Consider the following 13532-nt stretch of genomic DNA (forward strand, 5'->3'; position numbering starts at 1 on the left):
TCCTGTAATTCAACGTGTGATATAATTAGTTCCATGGTACCAATTCTGCGCGAAACGAAAATAACATTGTAGCAAAAAATAACAGTAGCATACTATGAATACCCATAATTAATATATATGAAGTTCAGCGTTCATTAAGTCCACATAATTTTTCTGTTTTTACTTATTTTTAACTCGTTTTTAAGTATTCGGTATTCGGTCGAATAATGGTTCAATATTCGGTATTCGCCCGAATATAAACCGAATAAAAAATAAACAACATTGATTTTAATGAGTTTAAAGGAAAACATAAATTCGATTGAAGAACATTATTAGGTTTCAAATTATAATAAGCACAATATCATTCAATTTCATATATAATATTTACCTCAGGATTAAATAGCTCTAAACAAGACGCGAGAATATCGTGATCGCCTTCTGTGTAAACCTCAACAAAAAAAAAAATTGAATTGTAAAATTAACACTTAATTTTATTTATTTTATAATACAATTAAGATTTAACTTTGAAAATCCTAAATTTAAACGGTTATATGATACTATTTAAATTTAGGAGTTTTAGAGTTCAAAGTTAAGTTTTGCTCAATTGAGTGTTTGATTTGAGAGATGTTTCTGTATATAAGGCAAAGCTTGTTTAATAGAAGACGCCGTTAACAAAAACATAACATAAACATATTTTTTATAAGTAAGGAACTTAAATATCACGTGGCAAGCAATGAATTTGATTTTAACGTAAGTTTACCTAATATACACATATTGAGATATAAAATATAGTACATGATAATTTATGAATGACTGCTTCGTTGGTCTACGGCTAGATATAAGGCCGTAGAACCCCAGCTCCCGGGTTCAATACCCATAAACTATTTATTGTTAAAATTGCCTAAAATCATATAAAAGTTTTTGGGTTTTTTTATCGAAAATTTCTCAGTCGCAGCCCAGAGTCTGGAAGTTGGAAGTGTACACTCTCGTGCCTTCAGAAACACGGAAACCGTTGTTCCTTCGCCTTAACTCTTTTCGGCAGTGTCAAAGTTGCCGTCTCATCGTATTATGAGAATGCGTACCTGTATTTGCGTAGTTGGCTAGTCTAAATCTGATTTTAACTCGGAAACGTACACGCTTACCTACCTAATTACATAGCTAATATCTATAAACAAGAAGTAAAGGTTGTTGACCATCTGTGTGGATGTAAATAAAAGATAAGAAAGCTCTTTTGTGTCTTTGGCGGCCGACTCCGGTCGCATATATAATATATATATATATATTTGATACTAACTGTTGCTATCACAAACAGAAGTCCAACGGATAAGTAACACATGGATTATTTAGCGATACTATTGTGATGTGTTAACAATATCATCGCTATTATGAAATTCACAAACTATACTTTAACCGTACATAGACTGCGTCCTGTGTAGTTTAACTTCATGCCCCTCGTAATAACTAACCTGAATGCTCAAAATGATTGTAATAAGTCTTATCTCATTTTTTTTGTCAGTTACCGCCAAAATACTGTGACTATTTATACATATACGCTGTGTTTTTTTTTAAATTATTTGTAGGTATATTGTCATACATACTTTGCAAATTAGAATATTACTAAAACTAAACTAAAATTTAAAATATTTTTACGTACATAAACTTACTCAAGACTAAACTTGAACTAAACTACGTCGGATATATATTTTTATTTTTAGTTTACGGAATTTTAAGTGCAAGTTCACATATAACCACAAGTAATTTTTTTCTAATTAATAAAAAATATATTGAACGATTTATTTAATTATCATGGCAGAAGCCTAGTGGTTTTATTTTTGGTTTTCGAATAGAGAGCGAAACTCTTGTGGTCAATAAAATTAGCTGTTAGCATAATCTAAGGTGCAATGTTGCAGTACATCTCTATTTAATCAGATTCGTTGATCCGGTAGATAAAAGGTAACAGCTTCATAAAAAACGACTAACTATAAAGCTTTTTTTCTAAATATCTTATTAATTCATATTTCTTTCACCAAATCTAAGTTGACAATAATATTGGAATACATTCAAAATACATTTCATGCTTTAGTTAGTGTCGTTTCGCCGTTTGTTGTTGCCTCCAAAACTCTTCTCTGTTCTCCAAAAATCGTATTGCCTCCTCAGCTTGCTTCATGACTATGTTATTCTTTTTATCCGCTATCGCCAAGTCAGGGTTCTTGAGCAAGTTTTCGAGGTAGATCTTATCTGACATCAGCTGTCCCAAAACTGGCCTCAATGACTTCGAAGCGGTTTTTTTGGCGGTTTTCTTTACTGGTTTGACTGCACCGATGGTATTCTCGATAGCCTCCTGAAAACAGCACCCAAACCATTTAGTATGATTAATAACGCGATTCGTTTATAAGTATTTTAGTTTCGTTTTATTATTAAGAAAGTTCAATTGTTAGATAGTTCAATTTTTTTTAGTCGATCAATATTATTAAGGTTCGAATATCTTACCTGGGCTTTTTGAACCCCAAGCCTAAAGTCGTTCAAATCTGGTCGCGCGCGCAACCCCCGATGATAATGTACCAAACTCATCTCAAACTCACCGCAATAGTACAATGCTTCAGCTTTCTGAAGCAAAGCCTTTGCGTGTTTCGGATCGAGTTTCAAAGCAGTTTCCGCGTCGAGAAGTGATTTGCGCGGTTCGCCGAGAAGCAAGTAGCACTTACTACGAGCGACAAAAGCAGCCTTCTCTTCTGGTGCCAACTCGATCGCCTGAAATATATAATTATTTAATGAAATACTTGTTTGTACTATTTTGTATTTAACGTTGGTTTATGATTTTAGTATCTAATATATATATACCTATGTTGGGAATTTATCATTTGTGTATTATATATAATTGTCTACTTTTCATTAGTATAGATTACAGAATAATATTAATATAAAACAGGATAAATAATTACAATTTCATGAACACACTATAATAAAAATACAAAAGTGATATGGCAACATTTATGCAGAATACTGTAAAATGCAGTTGCAATATGTTTCCTTATACCTTATCTACGAAGGTCAAAGCAGTTCGATATCGTTCTCTCATCATCTCTGCACGCGCTAGTGCTAGCAAAGTACCAGCGTCAGCTTCAGCCGGTATTTGCAGAGCATTACTCCTTTCGGCTTTATCTTTCATATTAAGGGAAAGCTTGATATCCTTAGATCCCATCACAACGGCCGCCGCCCTATCTTTGTCCGTATATAATTCCTCCTCGCGACGACGCCTTTCACGCTTTGGCTTACGTCTGAATCTTCTTTTTTCAGGCTTAACAGATTCCTTTCTAGCTGATGTAGAGAATTTTTCATCTTCGACAAAAGAATCAGCCTTTTCTGCAGACGGAGGAGCTCTTTTGCTAATGGATGCTTTCGGGATTGGTAGATCGTCGTCATAATCCCCAATACCTACTCGAACAAAACTTTGTAGGAATTCTGCGTCTTTTGTCGGTCCAAGAATGGACCGCACCTGAGCTTTAGCATTGTCTTCATTCTCCAAAGCTTTTAAAACGGACATAATTCACATAATTTTAGCAAGTTGAGGTTCTTATGTAACACGTAAGTGTGTGAAGTGGCATCAATACTGACGCCCGAGCTGTGGTCGTCATGGTGACTGAATGTGTTTTCGCACCCTCTTACCGCCTTTTGTAACACCGTTGCGTATATGCTTAGGCCAACGGTTGTTACTCGTGATGAAGGTCATATTACAATTAACATATGCCTTTACGTGAGATGTGAAATAGACATTATAATACGATAATGATAATATTCTAATGCCAACAAAGTGCACACAGTTGAACTGATTATAAAGATTATTAACTCTGTTAAAGGTAGAATAAAATTAAAGTATACAGGGTTATTGGTAATTCGACGTATTCCCGTTAGGAGGTGATAGGGGTGATTATTTGCGATAATTTTAACCCCCATATGCATAATGCAAAAGTGAATAATTTTTGAGTTATCACGTTTTTTAGATTTTTTCAAAATAAGTCAAAAATGCAACTTGAAAAATTTATTTAAAAAGAGTATCAATTAACGTCTATTTTTTTCTTCTGATTTATAAAAACGAATAAACACTGGTTATTTGTCAATATTAAAACAATAATTATCGTGCGGTTGAGTAATTTGCCGATATGGCTAGAATAGAGCACGTGAATATAAAACGACGAGGTGGGTTCAAACCAAGACAAGCGCTACTGAATTTTTAAGTGCGTTTATAAAAATAAAAAATAGATTATTTTGAAAAAATGTACCTTATTCAATGATGTTAAGGCGCGTTCATAATTGCCGCTCTTGAAGTGGCCGTTGGCTTCATCTCTGTACTTCTTAGATTCCGCCGGGTTGCTATTCTGCTGTTCAGCCTCTTTACCCCTTCCCATCGTTTAAAATGACCGCTGAATAAGTGATCATGAAAAATAAAAATAAAACATACTTAAATTTTAATACATTCAAATATCGACATAGTATATAACGGAAAAACTTTACACTTAAAAACATAAATATATTTTAACTACGGGTTAATGTAAATATTTTTTAAATATTATGTAAAAAAAATGCAGCTATATAGTCATTGTTGAGGAATTGCCGTTGAATGTGTGATAATGGTCATTTGTGTGACAGTTTTTAGACTGGTACTTTCCTGTCACTTGATGAAAAATTGTCACTACCGGCCATAGACGTTCCATTGCTTACCCATTCCGCCTCGCTTCCTAAGGCGCCAACAACTTTAGGAACTTAGTTGTTATGTCCCTTGTGCCTCTATTTACACTGACTCACTTGGGTGAGTGAGCCAGTTTAACTGGAAAACTAAGTATTGCTTTTTGGCAGTAATATATCTGAGGAGAAGGGTGGCACTCACTCAGATGGGCTTGTACAAAGCCCTATCGCCAAGTGAAATGTTTATGTCAGCTAAGAATACATTTTGATTTTGGTCTCTTATTGTGTCCCGAGTAATCAATTTGTCCTTTTGACTTAGAGTAAAATATAAAAAATACATATTTTAAGGATTTATAATCGGTTTCCATGCCATTATAACGAAAAAAAAAACAAATATAACAGCTGAAATATTAATGTTTAATTTCCGCTTTTAACTTAATACGATATATCGATTTTAGTTGTTTCTTTGAAATAAGTTTATTCGAGGTAATGAAATAAATTAGAATATAAAACGGTTGTCCCACGATAAACTTAACAAACAGTTATTATTTATGTTCGTTGCACGCTTAATTGCCGTAATATCCCTTTTGCAAATATTGTACTGAACTACCGCATTATATCACAAAATCACGTGAAATAGACATCGATTATGCCTGTTCGGTTAATAAAATTGATTGATAGTGCTCTTCCAACCTCGATTGTCAAATATATTACCAAAAAAGCAGAGTAATTTCAGTAAACATTTGCATGACCGAACCTTGCCTTGATGTATAGTGTTGTTCCGCAAACCGTTGTTCCAATGTAATAAATTATACTATTTAGCCTTGTTTTGGCTATAATCTGATAATTTTAACCGTTCTGCTTAAACTGAATGGTTTTCGTGAGAAACTACAATTTCTCTTATATTCTTATCGCGACATCGACTCGTTATGCGAGCGACATTGGTGCAAGCATACGTAAATAATCTATGTTTATCTCATTTTTAATCTGTGTTATTCATTAGTAGGTATTTATTTATAAAGATACTTTAACTTATATTGCTTCAATTTATTCGTTTTAACGACCAATCTGTCGGAACTTGACGTTTTGTTTTGTCAGGATATCGTCAGCAGCCTACAGCTACAAAATTACACCTGTCGTTTCTCTTGATAATGATAGTAGTGATTGAGTTGAACGTGTATTGGTTTGGACTGCAATGTTTCCCGGACGGATGACTGGTTTCTGAAATCTGCTTTAGCCGAAATTTGGTGAGAAGTAATTCACTTCATAAGCAAGAAGTTAAATAAAATGTTCATTGTATTCATTTATTCCAAATCAATCTTTATATTTTTTCTATAAAATTAAATTAGCGTAGCTGCCTTCTCATTCGTTTATAATCTTTGATGTTAGTTACGTCACGAAGCTAATAAACAATTTACCTGTAGGTATCTGGCGGGTAACGGGAGCCATAACTTTGGCATTGGCCCGAGCTTATTATAGTAGAAAATTATTCATGCAACCATTCAGCTTATGAAAAATCGTTGCAAGTTTTTTAACATAATGCAGAGAAAAATTGGTGCATCATTTTTTTAGTCACTACATTTTGGTTTTGTTATGGATGTAATATTTATTTTGTTAAAATCGTTTCTGAAGTCCTACTTACTAGTTAAACGAATTGTTTAGCGGTTAAAGGAAAATGTGAAACAAATTGCTGGTAAAGATATTTATAGAAACTTATCACTTATCAGAGGATAGAGTTTTCCAATTAGAACATTACTATTACATTAAATGTATGTACGTTGACAGGTATACCTAACAAGTTTTAGAATTTATACTGACGTACATCGATTAATCTACATTTAATAACATTTAAAAAAAATAAGAAACTAAATAATGTAGATTAATGAAAACATGCGATAATATTTTTTAAACTTTATCGTAATAATATATCTATGTATAAGAAATCTGTAGAATAATCTGTAGCTGTATCCAACGAACTCGTCTTAAAAATTAACATACAAAGTGTAATATTTCGCATTAAAATCAACGTGTACATATTAAACATAATATAAAATAAATAAATATTGGACTGAAATAGGAATAAACATCACATACATTACTCTGATCCCAATGTAAGTAGCTAAAGCACTTGTGTTATGGAAAATCAGAAGTAACGACGGTACCACAAACACCCAGACCCAAGGCAACATAGAAAACTAATAAACTTTTTCTACATCGACTCGGCCAAAAATCGAACCCGGGACCTTGTGTGTGTGGTAGCATACCCATAAAAACCGGTGTACACACTACTCGACCACTTAGGTCGTTAATATATTTTTTATCTCTTTGTAAGTACCAATATGACTTTGTGATAAGAGATTTATATGTGAAATTAAAATAATTCCTTTACAATATTTTTCTTAATAATTATTGCGTATCTTTTATTATTGCATGAATCTTTGCTTAAGTTAAAGCAATTTAAAACTCGAGCCTACTTAACTGCGACCTCCACGGTAAACATGTTATGGTTAACATAACGAATATGGTATAATCACATATTAAAGTTAGGCTGTACGATATGTATGATACTTTTTAAAGGGGAATATTATTATTTAAAAACTAATTGAAGATTACCAGTAGTTGTTATTTACAACTACTAAAGTAAATAATATATACATATGTCCATACCTTTTATTATCTAATTTTAAAGATATTGCGAATCGTGCTTGTCGGCAGTTTTAATGTCTAATCTTATAGATTAATAGACTTTGACGGTCAATCCTCCTCGGAAGAGATTCACCTTCGAATATCCGTAATTGTTCCGCTAGGCGTTTTAATACCCAATGGTATTCAAAGATTACTATTATTTATTCTATCATTAGCTTAAAAACGATTAATACGTACTTAATTATTAATTAATCGTCATTGATAAAAATCGCTATTATTTTATTGGACGAGTGATGTTATCACTCGGCTATTACGCTAAGGGACAAATCACGCGATTCCACAATTCCGTGACTGAAGACTACAAAAATAATGAAATTAGATATTTTGATGGTAAAACCTTTCACGACATTCCATATGTAATGACAGGTTTTGTATAAATATAGCAATAAACATTGCGATTTAATACGTAATTTATATTGGGGTTGTTAGCGGTAGCTGGGAGAAAGTGGCAGTCGACAAAACCCTTGAAAAGCTCGGTCCTCTTTAGAAAAAAACTCAATTCAATATAATTGAACTTAATGTGTGTTGCTTAATCATTTTTGAACAAATGAATGGCTTGTAATTTAAATATACTACAAAATGTCTTATAACGTACACAGTTTTTATAGGTTAGACAATACAAACCGCTATGTCTCTGCGTTTTAAATCTGTAATACCTATCTTCAAAAATATTAATTGAAATTACATGCTGTAAAGGGCCATATTGATCTATATTTAAGATACTTAATTAGATAACGATTAATGCTGTATTGCTTAAAATAGCTTTGATAATAAGCCATCTCATAAAAAGTAAATGATAAAAAATGGTTGTTGTGGGCTACCCCTTATTTTTTTTTTTTTTTCTCGCTGGAAAAACGCTTTACACGCTTCCCCCACGTGATGGTAAGTGGGGGGGGGGTGTGGGACTCCCCGGAGCCCTGGACGCGGAGTGCGCCCAGGTACGCCGGGTTTACCCACTAAAAAACCAGCGGTACCCTCTCCGTCTTTCGGCGAGCGCCACGGGATCGCTTACGCATGCTACCGTGACGCCCTGACGGTCGGCCTCCAACACCTAGAAGGGGTTCTCAGGGTACTGAGACCCTCCTAGTCCCTGCGACGCTTATTGAGGCGGGGGGAGAAGGTGCGCGTAGCGCTTCTTCCTCCTCCCTGGTCGTCTTCGGCGGAGCGGGTCTGCAGCGGCATCCTCTTCCCGCTCCCGCTCTGCGGCTTCCTTCTGCGACATCACGTTTTCGCAGAAGGAGCGCATCTCCGACCAGCACGTCTCGCTACTGAGCATTTCGTTGACGATGCTCGGCAGCGAGAGGTCTCCGCCCATAGTCGCCGCCAGGGTGTGCCTCTGGGGCCCCCACGCAGCACACTCACTCAGGGTTTGGTGCGACGTGTCGACTGGCGCACCACACTCGTGGCAGGAGGGTGACACCTCCCGCCGTGCTATTCCGTGCAGGTACTTACCAAAGCACCCGTGCCCGGTAAGTACCTGTGTCATCCTGAAGGTGAGTGTGCCCTTCTTTCTCTCGACCCAGCGACTCAAGTGGGGACGGATCGCCTCATTGTGGGCTACCCCTAAGAGATAGACATATACCATCGAGGACTTTTTTAAGACCTTTGTAAGGTGTACAATACTGTAGTACATTATTTTGATCAATCTCGTAGGGTTTAGCCAGCGTTTGCAATGTAAACGCACATTTGTTTATTTACAGCATCACTTTGGAAACCTTTAAAATTAGTATCAGTGTTTCTCTGCTATATTGTGCATGTATTATACATATAAATATTCCTCTTGAATCAATCTATCTATTAACAAAACTGCATTAAAATCCGTTGTGTAATTTGAAAGATCCAAGCAAAAGATAGGGACAGACAGCGGTAACAAATTCAAATCGTTTGTTTTAAATATATTAATAAATAAGGCATAATATGCTAATACTTGTAGACTTTCAGGCAGGATATATCTGTTTATGTTTTTTACATAGTTTACGCTCGACCGTTCTATTTATAGTATAAATTATGAAATATATATCTTTCTTTAAACTACTCTTTCCTTATTGTCTGTATACTATTTACTATATTATGTATTATGTACTATATCATATATATTTGTATTAAACTGACATAACTCTGTACTTTAAATGTCGGAAAAGAGCAACTACTGCGTTTCTTGCTGATTATTCTTGTTAGTATCTTCAGAACAGGCTGTAACTTTACGGTACGGTTCTGTAAAATGACAATTCAAAATTGCTTGTAAACCCACTTTTTTTCCTACTTTAATAAAGTATACCTATTTTGATTTTGAATGTGCGACATAACAATCAATTAAAAATAAATTTAATATGATTAAACTGCACTATCGGTTCAAAATCGGTACCAGTGTCCATGTGAACGTCGGACTAACTACTCTTATGATTCTTTCTGCTAAAATATACTTAATACTAAATACTGGCCGAAACCATCGGAAAATAAAGTCCAAAACAAGGGTTCGTATTGTAGTAACATACCTATATAACATGATATGGTATAGAGGTTTTTTTTTAAATATAACAATAAATTATGAATTACAATTAAACTTACTAACATAATTATCTAGTAATTTTAATAATATTTTATGGATCTAGATTTTAATGAACGTAGGTAACAGGCGTCATATTTTTAATATTAGTAAATTTGCATTTAACATTGGTTAAAAAATTGTAAAAATAAATTTCTTATTTAATAAAATAACTATTTCATTCAGACACTAATTAAAATTTATTAAATAAAAATAATTTATAAAATTTGTGTGCAAAGTAAGCTTGACTACATATTCATTTAAAAATGAGACTTGTGTAACATTTATGACTTTGAAATTAAAAAAAAGCAACTTTAATAGTGATTCTTCTTACCTTATAAAAACAGTTCAAACAAATTAAAAAAAAACACACACACAAAATAACTTCGAATACAAATTCAACAAAAATATTTAAATTTACACGAAAGTTTGTTAGTTAAGTTTTATTTACAAAATATTTATTACACACAAACACTCTTTCAACTGAGTAACTGTTACTAACGAGCCGGCCAACCCCAATCAAAGGGTTGTTTGTACTGCACGGACGGAGTTCGTTTATTTTTCAGAAAGTTAGCTACATAAGTTCAGTACATAATCGCCGCCGGCCCGCGTATTACATAGGTATATAAAAAAATATAAATTTTCCACGGATGATTAATCATATTTGCATATTTTTTAAATTAACGACAATGTTATTAAATGTATAAATAAGTATAATAAAAAAAATTTATGTCTTTTCAAATTATTCTATCAGTTGTCTTAATTTTTTTTTACTTTAAATGTTTGTATTAAAAAGTTTCTGTATTTTAACTATGTAGTTATGAGGTAAAATATTCTGAAACTTATATTGCTAGTGTTTGTAAAAACCTTGTATCTATGTAAAATATTGCAATCTACGTACCTATTTATAATGTATTTATTAAAGCACTAAATCCGCAAATAATATTACCCATACGAATTTAAGCAGTTTTAATCTACATTGCTAAATGGTATTAACATTTCCGAATTTAAAATTAACATGGTTATTTTTATTTGGTGGAGCTCGATATTTCAAATAAAAATAAAAAACATTGTAAATATCCCGTTTTAAATACTGTTAGTAATTTCCGAATTATCTATCACTTTTATTTTCTTAAAAGTAATTATATTCTGTCAAAGATCTGGTTTGATTATTAAATAATATATCAAGCCAACTAATTATGATCAGTGAAGTAATGAGATATTAAAGTAATTACTATACTTACGCGTTTTACGCCTTAATTCAACGTATAGTTTTATTATTATCACTTATTAAGTTATTAATTAAAATTAATTACAACATTACAACTTTTTACTACTTTGAAACATCTATTCCTATCATTAGTAACTACTTACTAACGTAAAGATTTTTTACTATTACTTGATTTATATACAGATATAGTTAATATATATGTAGGAAGCAATAAAGTACACAACGCTTATACAACGCGCTGTGATTTTGACTGACAAATAAACCATTATACAAAAATATCTACCCCACGGAAAGTTACCCTGAATTACTGTTTTGTTTATTTTTTCAGCAGCGACTGTAAAACTTTTACCTTTAAATTCACCTTAATGAAAATCATCACGCACTTTTTTCAATGAAAACATTCAACATGTACCTACTTATACTATGGCAATAATGACATGAAAAAGAACCATATATTTTTGTAAAGGCACCATTTTTTTTAAATATTTAATTTTATATTAAATTTACAATGTAAGAAGCGGTGAGTTTCTTCGTACAATGCCAGTACAGTGTAAAGGTGACCACTTACCACTATTCCTAAATAATTAATAATATTATACATATAATTATGATTTATATTCCGTCAGTGCGATATAATTAGGTACCTTGCTTATATATTTGTTTGGACTGTTAGACATATTACTTTTGTATTTACTTGCCCCCGGCAAGTAAATACAAACATACAATAAACTAACAACTAAAACTAAACTAAACTAAGGGAGTTTAGTGACTCGATAATGCCATGGTTCAACAAACTGCCTATGAGCAGGGACAGCCTGACTTGCACGTCCGCGTGAAATACCTGGGCCTCACTCTGGACGGTCGCTGGAGTTTCGAAGAGCATTTCGAGCGCCTTGTCCCATGGATCGACAAGGTAGCGGGTGCGATGTACAGACTACTGCCTTATCTCCGGGGACAGAGAGCGGAAGTTGGCCGTCTCTATACCGGTGTTGTGCGTTCGATGGCCCCCTACGGGGCGCCCGTTTAGTCGCACAGATTGTCGGGCGTGCGCTCCACATACTATGAGGTGGCGACAGCCCAAGCGCACTTTCCGCCTTTTGACATTCTGGCGGCTATCAACGCGAGAGATCAGCAGACCCGCGTCTTCCGTCAGCCGTGACCATTGAAGGGCTCTAACGATGTAGCACGTCTGTATCCGGGTCCGCGAGTTTGGACGAGTACTCTCGAGGCTCGTGACAGTACACAGGGCGAGCAATTGTGTCGGCGATGCTTCGCAGGGAATCGGCTTGGAGGGCCGTAGCCTACTTCTGTGAGACCGTCATGGCCAGAAGCAGAGCGGTTAAGGGCCGATCCCGCTCGATGGAGATGACGAAGGTTTTGTCTTAGCCCTCCTATAGCTCTAAGATCCGGGGCTTAAAAAATAGAGCGTAACCCTGGAATCGTGGCTGCGTTTACTATTTCAGACGGCTCTGCGGAAGACGCTGGGATAACTTAGCGAGGGCATAAGGCAGCGCTAGTGCGGGGGAGCGAGATCACCTTCGTTTCTCGAGGAGAGCTCCGCTGATATATCGACACGATCCTGAATCTTGATCCTCTCCGATCAGTGTCGAGGACGACCATTGCAGTGGATTTAGTAAGTAGGAATCCCACATAATACATTTATAAAGGGAAAGCTGCATAACTCACATTTCAAATGTGAAATTATATGACATCAATTGTATTTTAAAACGAAACCTTCAACAAAGATTATTACTTTAAACTTTTCATTAAGCTTTGCCAAAGACACGCAGTAACAAGACGTAATACTTGATTTTTAGAGACTATATTTGTTTGAAATATCAAATGAAATAAAAAGTCATGAGAAACTTCGCTGTTTGTGCACGCAATTTTGACATAACAGTAATTATGGTATTAGCTGGGCATTAGGGGAAGAATTCTCGATAATTGTCGCAAAATAATAACGAGTAGGGTCGTTCGGGTGACATCTCGAGCCATTTATTATTTAATTTGCTATGTCATTGTAAAAAGTTTTCAATTTTAATTAATTTGATTGTTAAACTATTATGAAATATTGTTTGTGTAATTATAACCAATAAATAGCTGTTTAAAAGAAGAAAACGATGTTGAACAAATACTTTGTTAATTAAAATGTTATAGGTCACTTTTATGTGTAATGATTAAATAGGCTTTCAAAGCAGACAACGTGTCCAAAAAAATAGTGGGCAACTCTTGGCCACTAAGTACACGCACACTGGTAAGATATAATAAAATTTCGAGAGTATCAAACGTAGCTTTTCAGCATACTTAGATACTAAAGTTGGCCTGTTTGTTTTAGTTCACTTGTAGTGCGTCTCTATCTAGAAATATAAATAATAATATAAGACTATA

The 13532-nt window shown here is 34.3% G+C and overlaps 1 protein-coding gene across 1 annotated transcript; it reads right to left on the reverse strand.

Moving 5' to 3' along the window:
- Positions 1-2062: 2062 nt before the first annotated feature.
- LOC125076875 (outer dynein arm-docking complex subunit 4-like) lies at positions 2063-4385 on the reverse strand. Its single transcript, XM_047688600.1, has 4 exons — positions 4295-4385; positions 3017-3507; positions 2470-2730; positions 2063-2320 (listed from the first exon to the last, which is right to left on the reverse strand). Exons 1-4 carry the CDS (start codon positions 4383-4385, stop codon positions 2063-2065), a joined length of 1101 nt encoding a protein of 366 aa, XP_047544556.1.
- Between the last annotated feature and the right edge of the window lie 9147 nt (positions 4386-13532).

This window comes from Vanessa atalanta, chromosome 3 (genome assembly GCF_905147765.1).
Source record: "Vanessa atalanta chromosome 3, ilVanAtal1.2, whole genome shotgun sequence".
NCBI classification, from domain to species: Eukaryota; Metazoa; Arthropoda; class Insecta; order Lepidoptera; family Nymphalidae; genus Vanessa; species Vanessa atalanta.